The sequence below is a fragment of the Mauremys reevesii genome, linkage group 15 (assembly GCF_016161935.1).
Source record: "Mauremys reevesii isolate NIE-2019 linkage group 15, ASM1616193v1, whole genome shotgun sequence".
Taxonomy (NCBI): Eukaryota; Metazoa; Chordata; order Testudines; family Geoemydidae; genus Mauremys; species Mauremys reevesii.
Window position 1 is genome coordinate 37,162,382 of NC_052637.1, and position 16,647 is coordinate 37,179,028.

General features: G+C 37.2%; 1 protein-coding gene across 14 annotated transcripts in view; it reads right to left on the reverse strand.

Annotated features, from left to right (window-relative positions):
* BPTF (bromodomain PHD finger transcription factor) overlaps positions 1 to 16,647 on the reverse strand; it is an 89,753-nt gene that overhangs the window by 21,125 nt on the left and 51,981 nt on the right. For 9 of the 14 annotated variants that reach the window (XM_039502029.1, XM_039502028.1, XM_039502027.1 and 6 more), the window contains 10 exons: positions 13,191 to 15,609; positions 10,183 to 10,307; positions 9,142 to 9,270; positions 8,136 to 8,286; positions 7,226 to 7,349; positions 5,122 to 5,368; positions 4,505 to 4,666; positions 2,597 to 2,748; positions 1,538 to 1,661; positions 756 to 982 (listed from right to left, as the gene is read on the reverse strand). In XM_039502029.1, the coding sequence (XP_039357963.1) occupies positions 756 to 982; positions 1,538 to 1,661; positions 2,597 to 2,748; positions 4,505 to 4,666; positions 5,122 to 5,368; positions 7,226 to 7,349; positions 8,136 to 8,286; positions 9,142 to 9,270; positions 10,183 to 10,307; positions 13,191 to 15,609 (3,860 nt within the window). The remainder of the gene's footprint in view (positions 1 to 755; positions 983 to 1,537; positions 1,662 to 2,596; positions 2,749 to 4,504; positions 4,667 to 5,121; positions 5,369 to 7,225; positions 7,350 to 8,135; positions 8,287 to 9,141; positions 9,271 to 10,182; positions 10,308 to 13,190; positions 15,610 to 16,647) is intronic. The other 5 variants (XM_039502033.1, XM_039502024.1, XM_039502030.1 and 2 more) reach the window with 3 other exon arrangements.

Sequence of the window (16,647 nt, forward strand, 5' to 3'; positions counted from 1 at the left end):
TCATACATGTCTCTTTGAATCAGTCCCACCAGTGGCAGCTCTTGCCTTCAACTGATACCTGCCCTTCTCCACACCTTCAATAATCAATAACCTTTTCAGTCTGCCCTAGAAAAGAATTCCTGCATGATGTTCCACATGTAAAAAATGACACTAAGGCATGAGCATATTTTGACAATTAAACCTTTTATCCATTCTTAACATTATTATTAAGTATTTATATTATCGTAGTTCCCAAAGGTCCAAATTGGGATTGGGTGCCGTATAAACACAGAAAAGAAGGCCCCTTGAAGGGTTAACAATCTAAAGGATTTACAATTTACAGCCAAACTCAGCATGAATCTAAATTTACATGCACTAACCAGACTCCCATGGCCTAGGCATAAACAATAAAGAGTGCTCTTTTCCAGTTCCAAATGATGTAACTCTGTCCTTTCCCAGTACTAAAAGCAAGTGTAAATGACAGCTATCATGTCCTTCAACACCCACCCAAAGACAGTTGATGGGCATCAGCACCACATTCTGAAGGCAACAAGGTAAGCAGACAAAAGATATTTAGAGAAAATAAATCACTATTTTCTTAATTTAATTACAATTTGATTTGTATGTACGTTATAGGTTTCTCAAAAAGTAAAACTGAAACACAATATATGAAACGTACAGACACACACACACACCTGCCATACTGATGAGCTCAAAGGATATCAGTATGGTCATATTTTCATGAATGAGTCTATAAAAAAACCACAACTGTTTACCTGTCCTTGAGTTAGCTGCGTGAGTTGGGCCATAGTAAGTTTCACCTGCCCTTGCTGGGGACGAGTGGGCTGCGGTGTTGTGGTTTGTGGTTGTATATTCTGTGGAGGTGTTCCTGGAGCTGTTGCTACCTTTTGTCCAGGACTTGAAGTTGTTGTGCTAGCATTAGACACTGCAGTTGAGACAGGCTGACCTCTAATTATCTGAGTCACCACCTGTTGAGTCTGACCTGTTAAAGATGGCAAAATTTGCTATGCTAAAAATACACTTCCAACATTTTTCATTATAGCCCACAAAACTTCTAAACCCCAACTTCATGAGAGAAGTTAAGCAAGCATTCCTGCTTGCTACAGAATATATATCATTAGTCACTTCTCTGACTAACCAACAAAAATATGAATCTGATTTCAAGTAAAACATTTTGCAATCTACTTACAAGATAGTTTTAAACACCGAGCTTTCCTCTAATTACATGTAGTGTTTTCGCACAACACTATTAATTCAAACCTTTCTACAAATTGATTAATAATAATTTTATATTTTAATTGTCCATTAAACTGTTTATCCAAGTTTTTTTATTAAACTAGGAAACCCTGTTCTTTGTACCCACCCAAATGAAAGAGTTACTCTTCAGTAGACTCTCCAGTAATCTTGATTAAACTGATGATTGATCCCAACACTGAATACAGTAATTTCTGAGTTAGGGTGAATGATGCATAAAATGTTTATGGAGAAACAAACCATGGTTTCACACACTGGAAGTTTATAATTAAAATGAACCTACTGGATGGAAGAATACCTTGCTGCACCACTACAGGTGTTCGAATAATGGCCTTTCCTAATGTTGATGGCTGAAGTGGTGTCCGTATTACTGTCATACCTGGGCGGAGTGGTGTTCCTGGCATTATCTAGAAACAGCAAAAGGAGAACATACACAACACTTTTCAAAAAGGGCATATCCTGCTGAACCTTGAATTCTTTTCAAACAATGAGAAATAAAGGGATACAAGTAGCTCATATATTTATATGTTGCACGCTTGAAAATTCTGTTAAAGCCGACTTTAGCGAAACTCTGTCTTATTTACAATCCTGACAAGTTTCTTAGCTCTGATAAGCATCAATTCCTCATTAAAACTATGCGCTATGAGGTCCTATGTTGTAGAGACCAGACAAAAGCCAAGAAGGACAACAGGGAAGTGGCTCCTTGATCGGTGAAAAAATTATGCGTGGGTTTATCCTCCCACTCCGACCAAATGTGAATGCCAGCCTAGGGAGTGGAAGACTGAATCCAGGAATCAGATTGATATCCAGGCAACAGGGATAATTCTGATCATCTAGTCTGACCTCAGCATAACATAGGCCCAGAGAACCTCACTCAGTAGCATCTACATCATGCTCATAACTTCTGTTTGAGCTACAGTATATCTTTGAGAGACATATCCAGTCTTGATTTAAAGACTACACTGAAGGAGAATTCACCACATCCTTGGGTAAATTATTCCAATCGTTAATTTCCCTTTGTGTTAAATTTGCACATTATTATTTGTATTGCCATAGTGCCTATGCACCCTAGCCATGGATCAAGACCCCTCTGTACTAGGCTAGGCACTGTACAACCTTATTTCTAGTCTGAATCAAAACTTGCAACACAGCACAACCTTTGAAAACTTTAATAATTCAATAATCCTATTAAAAATCCTATTTTGAAATCTCAAGTGTCTATTAGACTTGCTGTGCATCTGCATATGCATGTAGGATCCTGCTTCTGTGTTTCTCCATGTACCTTCCATAACTTCCAATGTATTTACCAATGTAATTGATAAAGCTCAGAAAAACATCTTACTTGTGAAGTACAGGTTGTACCTAGAGTCCCTGTGGTATTTGGCCTAATAGTTACAGTTGCTGTCCGTGGCTGGAATGAAGTAAATGTTTGTTGATTTGCACCTGTAGTTGATGGAATGATACCCAACACTTTTTGCTGAACTTGAACAACACCTAATAAAAAAAGAATTAATCCATTAATACAAAAAATGGCAAAGGTAATAAATCATAGGAACTCCACACTGACATCCAGTACTCACGCTCTACGTTTTTATGACACTTCTGTGGGACTTCTGTCAAAGTCTCTTGACAGAAACGTCGTCACGTTCTATAGGGAAGTAGCATTACCTCTAGACGTTTTAAAAGGATTTGGGCAAAGAATGATATTTCAGAGTTGTGAACCTTTCTATTCATCTTTACGATGAGGCTCTTGCCCATGCGTGGTGCCATATACAAGTGTTTATTATTTACACGTTTAAATATGGAAGCAGGGAGGCACAGGCCATCCAAGTGGCCTATTGAAACATCTCAAAGAGCCTCAAACTCATGGAGTAGGCAAGCACGATAAGTGCCGTTCATCCACCTAAAAAAGCACCATCAAAAGCTAGCAGTCTCCGATTTTTTCATAGATTAAATAAAATGGAGATGGTGGAATGAGTATTTTTCTTTGGTGAAGAAGTGATATGCCATCCACAAGCTCACAAAATGTCATGTTGTCTTTTCCAATCAAGAAGAAAAGGATCCAACACTACTGCATTGATCAGTAAAATGAGTCACACTGGCTTCTAAGGAATAACTATTTACAATTAGCAGTTACGTCTGTTTTGCAACACTTTTTAAAAAATCCTTTTGCTGATGTCTAATTTAGAGGCGGAAAAGAGAATTTTGCATTCTAGGTTGTCAAAAGAAATTAGAGCTTCTGATTATGCACTATGGGACTCAGAGTACAAGGCCCAAGGTCATGGGTAAGAGCAGGCAGAAATTTAAGATACAAACCTACATTTTTTTGCCTGAAAACAACTGCCATTGTTTGGGGATAGCAAAGAAAAAGCTGTAGAGATTTATTCCAGTTTCGTTTCAGAGTAGCAGCCGCGTTAGTCTGTATCCACAAAAAGAACAGGAGTACTTGTGGCACCTGAGAGACCAAACACATTTATTTGAGCACACGCTTTCGTGGGCTACAGCCCACTTCATCGGATGCATGCAGTGGAAAATACGGGAGGGAGGGACGGACAGACGGACACACACACACACCTCTCAGTGGTTTGAGCATTAGCCTGTTAAACCCAGGGTTGTGAGTTCAATCCTTGAGGGGGCCACTTAGGGATCTGGGGCAAAAATCTGTCTGGGGATTGGTCCTGGTTTGAGCAGGGGGTTGGACTAGATGATCTCCTGAGGTCCCTTCCAACCTTGATATTCTATGATTCTATGAGAGAACATGAAACAGTGGGTGTTACCATATACACTATAAGGAGAGTGATCAGTTAAGGTGAGCTATTATTATTATGAGGAACTGTAGGTGGGAAAAACCCTCACATCTTCTTGTCAATTGCTGGAAATGGGCCATTTTCATTTCCACTACAAACAGTTCTTTTTCTCTCCTGCTGATAATAGCTCACCTTAACTGATCACTCTTCTTATAGTGTGTATGGTAACACCCATTGTTTCATGTTCTCTGTGTATATATATCTTCCTACTGTATTTTCCACTCCATGCATCCGAAGAAGTGGGCTGTAGCCCACGGAAGCTTATGCTGAAATAAATTTGTTAGTCTCTAAGGTGCCACAAGTACTCCTGTTCTTATTCCAGTTTGGGGGTTTTCTGTTTTATTATTTTTTTAAAGAGACAAGTCACATTTTATTTCACTGGGAAAATAATGTCAATGCAATCTGAATTAGAACGTTAGAAGATACATTTCCCCCCCCACTACCTCCTTGGGTTGATGGCACATTGACGGCAACAATCTTGCTGTTTGCTGGAAGTGGCAACTTTGTTATCACTTTGCCGGCCATAGTTACTGGACTGCCTGCAATCTGGAACGTCTGACCTGTGCTGGCAATGGTTGTAGCTGATGTAGCAGCTGTGCTGGTAGCTATTGAAATAAGAAAGTCAATTTTTGAACTTAAATTATTATTAGTAAATATGATTATTTCTTAAGTATAAGAGAGTAAAACTGGAAGGTTATTATACAACCACTTTTCAATGTGTCATGTCATTTTACTCCTCATTATATCTTGTAAAGGTTTGTTGAAACAGTGAATTTATGCACAGAACACTTTCACCATAGATGATTACCGATAAAAATGGCACAGATCAGAAATGAAACAATCTGGCTTGAGAGTGCAGGAAAAATATTGGCCTAAGGACGGGACATTCATCTTTAGACAAAAAATAATTGTTCCCCAGTCCCCTCCCAAACTGGTAACAAAGTTAACCACAAAGATTAGAAATTAAACCCCAATATTGCTATATTATAGAGAAATAGGTGATGTGCTATAGAAGCAGTGACTAACAACAGGTTCTTTTAGTGACCCACAGATCATTTACCTGCTGAGGACTGGCCTTGTTTAACCCAGGTAGCGAAAGTCTGATGGAAGTTCTTGTTCTGCTGGAATGTTACTGTAGCCGGAGAGCCCACTTTAGTAGTGAGCACCACCTTGGTTCCAGTAGGAACTGGGCCTGTTAATGGGCCTACCACAACCTTCTGTGGAGTGGAGGCAGTGGTTGCAGTACTGCTTGCTGTAGTGACCGAAGTGGCTGTTGTAGGTAACTGCTTCTGTTGTTCCAGTCGCTTCTATAGAAGTTAGAAGAAAAACTCAATGAATGAATGAACAGTTACAATTTGTGGATTTTGCAAGTGATGAATACATAATCTTTCCCACTGAAAAATAAGGTATGCAAACAGGATCTAGCAAATCTAAATACTAAATTATTGAAGCAGAATATATTACAGATTGCTATCAAGCTATCACAATTGACATACTCATGCAATATTATAATTTGCCATAAAATACTTTGTATTGCAGATGATACATTCCACTGTGCTACACAGCACAAAATATATATATATATATATATATATATATATATATATATATATATATTGTTGTGCTGTGTAGGAAATGAATATATCTACAACAATATATAAATTATGTATTGATTATGGACAGCATTCAAAAGATGCTATATATATATATATATATATATATAGCATCTTTTGAATGCTGTCCATAATCAATCCATTGCATTTATAACTATTCTCAGACTAGCAAGCAATATGAAAGATCAAAAGGTAGAAGGTTTTTTTGGCATGATAAACTACAGTCTGAAAATATATACCCATATTTTGGGTTTCAGTACATGTCTATGGCTTTCATCAATTTCAATGACAGATGCAAACCTGTATTACACATAGCTCAATTTTTAATTACTGTTGGCTTTCCTGAATTTACTGCTGGCTGCAGCTTTATCTTGCTAACAAAGTGACAGAAAGTGAAGATATCTCCATTTCTACTTTATCTAATTTACCATCAAAAGAACATCATTATTTAAAGTTTTTCATCTGACTGTAAGCCAATCTCCAGCCTACTCAAAACCATATTCAACAATCCCTTACATACAGTAGGCTTCCCACGCTGTCACTGTCATAAGCAATGGTGCTCTTTTTATTTTAGAGAGATGGCTATCTGCAAGCAATTCAATAATGCCAATTGTAATTTGCACGTTTTCCAATATAGTTCACGATGAGCAGTGCTCCTTATCCATTTGAATCTTGACTGCAAGACTGGGAAAAGTGGGTAGAACTGCTTAGGCACCAACATTATTTCTTTTTCACTATTTACAAGTGAATAAATAATACCAATGATTTAAGATATAAAATAGCAGAAACATTAGAAAATAAAGTAATGGAGGTTTATATGTTAACTAATGGCTGGCATTTTATTTTATGCTTGGATAATTCTAAAATATTATTTGTGGTATCAATCACTAACAAGGAGAAATGTATTGTCTGTAAAGACGACAAAACAAAAGGAAAAATGAAACCATTCTGGAAAAATTGTACAATTCTTCATTGTAACATTCAGGGCGCAAAATAAATAAATAACTAAAAAAATCAACCTGCAATCAGGTATTGGGTATTATGAATTAGCAGGTTAAAACACAACCCTTCCCTTCCATGCTTGTATCCAGACAAACTCAGGGTAGGACAAAATCAGGTCCTAATTCTAGCATTGGAACTAATCTGGCCAATTTCACAGTCAACTGTGTGTTGAAGCTGATTTCCATCAGATGGTGGAATGCTTCAGATCTCACCTGCAGGCTACTATTTCACACCCTCCTTTTAAAAGTGGAAGGAAAACTTTTTTGGACACAATCTAAACTGGGTCTACAAAACTGAAAGGCAATTATAAAAAATCCTTCTTGGAGCCCAGTACTTCAAAATAATGAATGTATTACATACAATAAGCAACAATGTTTAATATCTCAGTGGGCTCTTTCCAGAATGTTGAGTTTGTATATATACTGGAAGAGTTACAATTATACTTGAAAAATAGCATCACAGAGGCATACTTTATTTCCTGTGTTTGGATGTACGCAGACTAACAATGCAAACTTTTTGACAGGTGGGACTACTAAATGGCTCCCCCACCTGCTGGGCAGCCAATCGTTGCTGTTTTAGTTGAACCTCCATTTGGGCCTTGAATTCCTCAGCCTTCTTCTGTTCACTAACCTTAGCCTGCTGCTCAACTGCCTGTGCCTTTTCTTTCTCCACCCTGCCAAAGACAAGCAACCAAAGAGAAAATTAATACTGTACACAAAAAAAGCTATTTCGGTTTATCCAGGTTAACTGATTTTTTGAGAATTAGTCCTGCTTCTTAGACTACTCCTTGAAATATTTTAAAGCAAATGAATACAATGCCTTTCAAAGAAACTATTTATCAAGATTGCAGTCCACAACTATTTTTGAGACTGAAACCACCACCTTATGCATAACACCAACAGTTCAAAACAGCAGCATTTTGTTAGGAAAGCAAGATAAAGGTCTAGTTATAACTTTTCCTCTAAATGTGAAGCACTGTGAATATTCCTTTCATGTGTGTGTGTACTTTGGGACTTAGAGGCTGACTTTACCCTTTGTTTTAAGGGACACATTTACTTCATTCATACTGCAGAATGATTTAAAACCTTTATAGTTTTAGTAAGTAATGTGTACGTCAGAGGGACTCATGCTGCACAGAAATAATCTGTTGGCACACAACACTGTTTACTTCATAAAGCTGCCAAATAGTAGTTTGCTTAGTTACTACATACTAGATTAACACAAAATTAGTGTGAAGGTTTACAGATCTGCCACAATTAAATTAGTTTCTGGCATCACTAGTAACTTGCTCCTTCAACTAAATTTGTCCATTTTTAAAAAAGAAAGCAAAGACAACATTAACAGCTTAATTTTTTTATTCATTGTGGGTATCACCCCGAACTTGGGTAATCTGGTTGGAGCATTTATTTAACAATGTACACACAAACTAAAATGCTTCATTTAAATTGTGTCATCTTACCTTTCAGCAAATGCCCTGATCTCCCATAATTCCAATTCCTCCTCTGCTACCCAACTTTCAATGATAACAGGGCCGGTCTGCTTGGGTGTTTCTGGCCTCTTTGGCCTCAGTGCACTTGATCGAAGGCCTTTCCTCTGAGGTGTAGGCGTTTCTTTAGAGAAAAGTCAAACAGTCATTAAAATAAACCAGGAAATAAAATTAAATATCCAAATTTAAAGTTATTTAGTGTCAATTTTTACATAAATTCTGCAGTTTGAAAACGGGGGTTATTCAGAGTAAAATTTTCAGACCAACTCCCACTGAATTCAATGGCAGCATTGTTAGGCCAAAGCTGAAGACTTTTAAAAATTCCAACCTAATTGTTAAAGAAGTAATCTGAGTATCATTATACTCCAAGAATCTATAATAAGCACAATAGATCCACAAGCTATTTTTGATTTACAGGAAGCTAGAAGCTAAAACTGTATTTAGGAGGGCTGTTAGATTTTAACGAAATCAGGAGAAAAATATAGTCATGTCTACAGTTTTAAAGATCTGTAGGGGTAGGTTCATTTTAGTTTGTTTTGTATGAAGGCATGGCTACTGAAAATCCACAGAAAATAAATATTACATACACATAAATTTGCTGTTTTTCAGTGGTAGCCTACTTGAATCTACAATATCATATGGTAGATTAGATATGGAGTTGGGTTAACTTTTTCTTAGTTGAGAATTTTCTTCTAACATATTAAGGACAGGATATCCTGCTTATAAAGATGATTTACTGTATATTACCCCATTCATTTTTGCTAATCTCATTTTAGAAACAGGAAGGCCTTTGGCTTTAAGATAATACATCTAACAGAATGACTAGATCTGTTTAACACAACTGAATGGAGAGTGGATACTTATCTCAATTTGTGCAACACTGCACTCTCCTTAGATGGTCAGGGTTACCATGAAAATCTGGTTAAACTTATTTCTATAAAATTTATAATGAAGTTTGAAGACTTATAAACAAACATACCTTTTGGAGCCTCTGGTACACCAATAGGGCAAATTATTTTTCTTATACAGTACTCTGAACGAATACCATAAGGACCAACATCTCTCCGTTTGATTATTTCAGTTGTTGTAATTTCAGTTTCAGATGTTTCTACAGTGATTTAATCCCAATATGATGTATTATGTTAGAAAATAAAAGGTAAACAAGTTGTTCATCAGAAATAAAGATAGGAAGTTGTGGAGAAATAACTTTCAAAGATCCATTGAGTTTCACAGGCAACCAAAAAAGCTATTTCAAGTTTCTGCATGAACAGGCTCAGATTTCCAAATCTGGGCTTTTGCTTGTACCTGCATGAAGGCATGTGTACACACAACTTCTGACTTGTACACATGGAAGTAAGGCATGCACAAATGCATGCAGGCTGATTTGAAAATATGGGCTATAGTGAGGAAGTCAAAGAATACTGCAATTAAAAATGGCAGAAATAAGTGATTGTGTGTGCTGACTAGCTTGGAGTAAACAAAAAACAGAGAAATACATGTTAAGAGACAGTTAATTCCTAGAAACACAGGAGGTGTAATATCAGAATATATTGTCTACCTCACACACTGGCCAATCGATTGTCACAGGAAAATGTAAACCCCATCCTTCTGCAAAGTAACACTATTACTGCAAGAAGGTGTAAAATCCTGGCATTACTGCCTTCAGAAGAACCAGGATTTTATTCAAGGTGGGCGAAATTTTTCTTAACCTCAGATGATCATTCTGAAGTAACTGTTTGGAAGCAACTCTTAAACACTTTGTTTCTGGTTATATTTTTTCAAAAATGTACACAGAAAAGTAAGGCATTTAGATTGAACTGATTCATCTATTTCTCCAAAATACTCAAAATAAGTAAAATAGCAATTGGTATAAACCATATAATATTAATTTTATATGATTTTAAGCAACGGAAATTTGTGTAGCATATTGCACTTTTATAGATAGACTCTCAGTACCAATATCCTAAATTAATACAAACTATTCATTTAAAAAAAGGCAAAAGCTCGTAAGAAATACTACCTGTGCGTGTAGTTCCTCCCCCAGGTGGGGGTTTTGCAGCCATATCATCCCACCTTAAACATGCCCAGAGTAACCGCAACATAAGGCTCACCCCAGCCAATGATTTCACGGTTTGAAGTCGATATCTAAAATAAGTCACAAAGAAAAACAAAAAAAAAAAGTTACATTTTTAAACCTAATACATTAAGTTAATGACTAACCAAACCAAAGACTCAAAGGGTTTTCATTTTGTCTTGTCAGTATTTAAGTAGCATGAACACCTGTAATTTAGTCAGCTCCTCAAACTCTTTGGAACTCATACTGCCCTAGATCTCCAGAAGATTTCCCATTGATGTCAGTGGATGAAGGCTGGATACAGGACGGGTTTCCCTATGTACTTCATGGCACAACGGGATAAGATGCTGTACCAAACACCCCTAAATTCTGCAATGTTAGTTTGTTGTATCCTCCAAAAATATCTTTCGTTCCACATGACCCCGGAAAAAACCATGTGCAAGAAACGTGACCGTCTACATATTCTATAGTGTTACAGAGTAGAAATATCTTTATTAGATGACATATGAGGTCAAAATTAGGAAACCTTAAAATAAAGACCTCCACTTTTCTTCGTAAGTAAATGAAACAGGGCCTTCTCTTAGTAGGCATGTATTTAAATGCTCCTGAACAAACTGACAAGGCTAAAAACCTAGCACTTTCTGAACTCAGACTGAAAAGCCATAGAAGAATGCATAACGTATATTTGTTTTGAAAGTGTCTGCAACAAGGCATAGTCCCCTGTTGATGGCACTGTGGAGGGCCTAACTGTAAAAGTTTCTCTGAGTTGATCTATAAATCCTACAGACAAAGCATATACAGAATTCTCTTAGGAAGTGGGTAAAGGATGTGTGCGCACAAATACACCTCATCTTAAGGTGATGAGTTGGGAAGTGAGGGGTAGATTAAACATATTTTGATGAAGTAGAGAGAATTTTATCAAGTTATTTACATGCCATTGCAGGAATGCCACTGGGCAGCTGGAGGAACATGCAAAAGGGGCTGACCAAAAGACTCTCTACATCGAATACCACTCAGAGGGAAAATACATGGCACTTAACAGACAGCACATACAAAAGATAGGTAGGGACAATGCAGCCTTGTTTGAGATCTAAGCAATGTCTGACAGTGCAGGAAGGATTCATATTTAATGCAAAGTGGCTAACACTAATTTCTGAAGCTGGGAGTTTATCTGAAGGGTACCCAGGGACAAAATTAGGGGCCTCTCTCAATGAACTAAACTGAAAAATTAACAGTATTTCTGCAGGTCCATAAACTGCAGTGAAGATTTTCTGCAGGAATCTGCAAATCCCTCCCCACCAGAGAAACTCACTTTTCAGCTATGTTTATAACAATTATTATGATTTAAATATCAAAGATAAAATATCAGTGCCTGATCATAATACTGAAGATTTTACAAGTAATAATGGGCTGTAGAAACAGATCAAGAATTAATTAAAAAAAAAATTCATAACGCAATTTAGCACCAGTTATTACTTTTTTGAAATAATGGATTTAGGTCACCTTTGCTTTTAAGGTGAAGACAGAGCAATTAGAATGATTCTAAGTAAGCTTTCTGTCATGAGACACGACTAAAGTTGTTAAGATGATTCTCACTAAAACCTTGATCATGCATCATTAAAGTTAATAGGAGTTTTTCCATCATCTTGAATGGGAGCAGAACCAAGCCCTAAAGCATACAACTCTGGATATGCAGTGGAAATATACAAAATTATGGAAGAGCTTTAGCAGACAAATCTACAAGACCATATACCATTCAGGCCCAACTGTACAAAGAGTTGTGTGTTATAAAGAAGAATGTTCACATAAAACCAAGAAAATTAGGATGTTGAAAGAAAATAAGATTCAGACCCTGTCTATATACACAAAAACATGTTTAAACATGTTATGGCTAAAAGTGTATTACAGCATGTATCTTACATCCACACAGGCTATAAAAAGTAAATTTATAACTACATTTTAAACTTAATAGAAATTGTGTCTACACTAAACTTTTTCTTACATTTCCCACTACTGCATCTTTATCTATGGGAATGCTAGTATAGATTGACCTCTATTGTTAAGCACCCTATCTAGTGTAGATAAGACTACTGAAAAAAAACCATGGGACCTTAAAAATGGTCATAAAATTCCCTCCCACCACCACCACCAAAACACTAGACAAAAAGAAAACATTTAATGCAGCTGAGCCACAATCAAGTTTAAATATGGTTATTTCTGCATTATAAACAGTTTCAGAACTATTTTGTTCCAACAGGTAAGTTATTCCACCTATTCGTCGATTATAGATAGGACTGAGGTTCCATCTCCACTGGTCTTTAAACAGAGCCTGAGAATGAGTTCCATTTAAATCTATTTCCACCACTTTTGTCTAGTGTGGGGAGGATCACTTTTCTTTTATGGTAAACCTTGCTACAACACTGTTTTAAACTCTGGTTCTGTGCTGTTTGGATCCATCAAAAACTGGCAGCTCAGGGCTTGTCAACATGGGGAACAAAAATAACTAAGGACTTGTCTACATGGGAAAGTTAGTGCACAGCAAGCTAGTGTGTAAATTTACAGTGCCCTTGCTACTCTGGCACAACCTTCCTGGCATAAACACACTTACTGAGCACTTAAAGCACCCTTGTTGGTATAGCTCAGAGCTAAACTGCCAGAGGGCATTTTTGTGCACAGTAAGGGTAGCTAGTGTGCTGTAAATTCACACCCTAGCTTGCTATACACTAACTTCCCATAGAGACAAGCCTGACATCACCTGTAATCCACACCTTTACTGATTTCAGTGCAAACTTGTGTGTGGATGCTTATTTTGGGATAAGAACGCCCCTATTTTGATATGTCTTAAGTCAATAAAAAATTACCTTTGGCATGCCTATTGTATTGCTTCCATTTTTACAGTTAATTTCACCCCATCCCAAATTCTTCTTTAAAAAGGTAAACATTAAAGTATGTACCTCCAAGTGATACCAAAAGTTGGTCTTGGGGATGGATACGGCCAAATATCCATGGCAGGTTTTGCATTGTAGTTGAAACAGGGAACCTCCCTGATCCCTCCTCTTCTGGCCAACTTTTTTAAATCATCATTGGGTAAAACAAATATGCTCTTTTTACTGCTTTTGGTAACAAATTTTCTGTAAGATGGCAAGGCTGTTCCAGAACGAGTCTTTTTGGGTCTCGAAAATTTCATTAACTTCACTTTATCCCTTGTGGAATATTCTTTGCTCACAGTCATGGAAGTCACCAATGTGCCTCCTGGAATAGTTAATGAATCAGTTACTGTTGTGGTAATCACAGTTTTACTGTGCTCCTGTACAGAGATGACATCGACATTGCTGTCTGCAGCAGGTGCAGTAAGCTTAGTTACAGTGGTGGTGGTAGTTACAGTGGAAATGGCACAATTTTCTGTAGATGACACCATAGTTTGTTTATCATCCTTGAAGGCTGACAACTCTGCCACTTTAAACACTGTTTTCGATTCTGTGGAAACAGTGGATGTTGTGGTGGTCACTTCTGTAATAACAGTTTTATTTTTTGTTTTATTTTCTCCATTGATATTTTCAACTTTATTATACATCTGCAGGCCATTCTGATCAGTAAAGTCACTACTCAAGCTAGATTCCTCACAAGAAGTTACTGGTGAGGGTGCAACTTCCTTACCCTCAATGGCTTCTGTTTCCATGGATTCTACTTCACTAATCACATTATTTTCTTTACAGGAAAGCTGTGCTTGTGTAGAAGCACTATCAACAGAACTGGATCTTTCAAGAGAATGCTGCTTTTCTCCAATATTTTGCACACATTTGGACATTTTATCTGGAAGCAGAGGATACTCTCCAGATTCACCACCAATGTCCGCAGAACTTTGTAAACATGATTTAGTATCCAAGTTATTTTTTAAATCTGTATCCTCCATAGTGATATCACCATTCATGAATGGTTTTACAGAGGATTCTTTAATAGTCAATGGTTTTATTTCATGTTCAGGAATGGATTTACTAATATTATTGACTTTAGGTTCAATATCACTCCCTGCCTTAGTATCACAGGTATCTTTCATTAAACAGTCTTCATTTGACAATACCTTAATGTCACTGTCTTTTCCATTAATTTGAAATGCCACCGATTTCTCTCTCTCCACTTTAGTCTCTATTTCTCCATGTTTATTGTTCTTTTTGTCAGTGATACTTTTTAGATTCAGCTGATCAAGACATTTGTTTATGGTACTTGCTTCCATTTTCTGTTCCTCACCTTGCTTTTCACCATTGGCTTCAGTGACTTTAGAATTCAATAAATCACCACTAACATTTACTCCACTCATATGTTCAGGAGTTTGGCTTTCAGGTGTTTTTTCTAAAGGTAGCTCGTTTTTTAACGATTGTTTCTGACCAGATAAAATCTTGTTTTCTGTTTTAAGATCAGTGTTTTTCTGAGCAATATCTTTTCCCTCATCATTTTCTTGTGGGGACACTGATTCAGAATGGCTTTTCAGCGTGCAATAATTTTCTGGGTCACAGACCTGTTTTTCGGGTTTTTCTTCTGAGGTTGCTTTTTCAGCAATGGACTGAACATCTGTTTCACAGCTGCTTTCAGTTACCACTGGCTGTAATGGGTTTTCACATTCACTCTGAGACACTGTGGTATTAAATATTTTTTGTTCTGAAGATTTTTCATTGTTTAAGGTGCCACTCTTGCTTATATCTTCTCTGTGTGTTTGTTTTATGTCATCCATGAGGGGACTCTCACACTCTCTTTTTTTAAGAACCTCTTGTCCTGGACTATTATCAGTAGCGACTGGTTCAGAATCACCTTCTTTAGTGATGTTCTGAACTGAACTTTGAATTTCAGAGGCATCATCCAGTACTTGGCCTTCTCTTTTTGACAGTCTGTCTATGGAAGGCAAAGAAGGCTGGTCTGGTTCACTGGTTTTGGTACAAGGTGTACTGCTGGTTGGCAAGCAGTCCTGTACTGAATCTTCAGTTTGGATCTTACCTGAAATATAGGTTCTGTCTTGGGGAGACATGTGTATCTGGCTTCCTTCTTTTGCTTTAGTTGTTTGTGGCTCATCTATGTTTTTCTGTGGACTCACAGATCTACTGCCTACAGATTTAGAACTAGCCTCCAGCTTCATCCTTTCTAGGCGCTGTTTTTCTTCCAACGTAAACTGTTTTACTCTCCTTTCAAGTAGTCCATCTAATTTTGATGTTTTTACTTTTCTTTTGTAGCAAGTCCTTAAGTGAAACCCCTCGCTGACATTGATTAAATCTGCTTTAGAGTGAATATCCTCATTTTTTGTGGGGGATTCAATTTTTACATCATCTATCTCCATGGGTTCTTCCTTGATGGCTCTATTTTCACAATCAACTTCTCTTTCCACTGTGAACAATAAATATTTTTGAATCAATAGGATCTCTCAGTAATGACACAATACAATAAATAACTCATTTTTACATGAAGTTAAAGTAATAACTGCACTTACAGCACTACACAAAAGGCTGGATAAACATTAACTGGGCTAGGAAAAACATGAAGTAGAAAACTTAAGACATTCACATAAAGTACACTACTGCAGACAAGTAGTATGAAATACAACTAAAAACTAGTCAAAAAACTTCACCTGAGACTCTCAAAACTAAAAAAGGATTTGTCAAAAGGTTTCTTGTGCTTTAACATACATAAAAATATATAACATATCCTAGGTAGTGTGTGTGAGTGTATACACACACACAGGGATGCATTCACACACATATATATTGTGTGTGTGTGTGAGTGTGAGTGAGAGAGAGAGAATGCATCCTAGTATTCACATACCCTACACACTATTGTAATAATCTCTGTACAAGCCATGCCTTGTGTGGTATCACTTGAAAACACAACTTGTTGATCAGTAATACAGTAAAATGCATATAGCAACACTGTGTGTAAAGTTATGAACATAAGCTGAAATCATGACTGAAGAGTGTTTCTCAGATAAATCTGGGTAGTGGCTAAACCAGTTTCTCAAACACAAAAGACAAGCCGAGGCCCCAGCCAGGTATCAACAAAGCTGATGGACCATCACCTATCACGAGGCCATTCTTTGGCAAGGAAGGGGGACAGGGACAAAGATCTGCATCTTCGCAGTGAAACAGCATGATATCTCCTTCCTCCGCCAGACCTGTCTCTCGGTTCTCAACTGGAAATGCCTTTCAAAGAGGGACCGAAACTATAAAATGGAGGGGCAAATACCCCAAGAGGTCCTCCTCTCCCTTCCCCCCTGCCCATCTTATTCTCCACACCTGAGAAGACAAAGAAAACAGCCATTGGATTCTATGGGGACAGTTCCTGACTTGAAGACTCTGGTCAGTAATGCTATTGGAAGCACTTGGTGAGAAACTTTACATTAATCTAATAGTTTAAATTTAGCATTAGAAA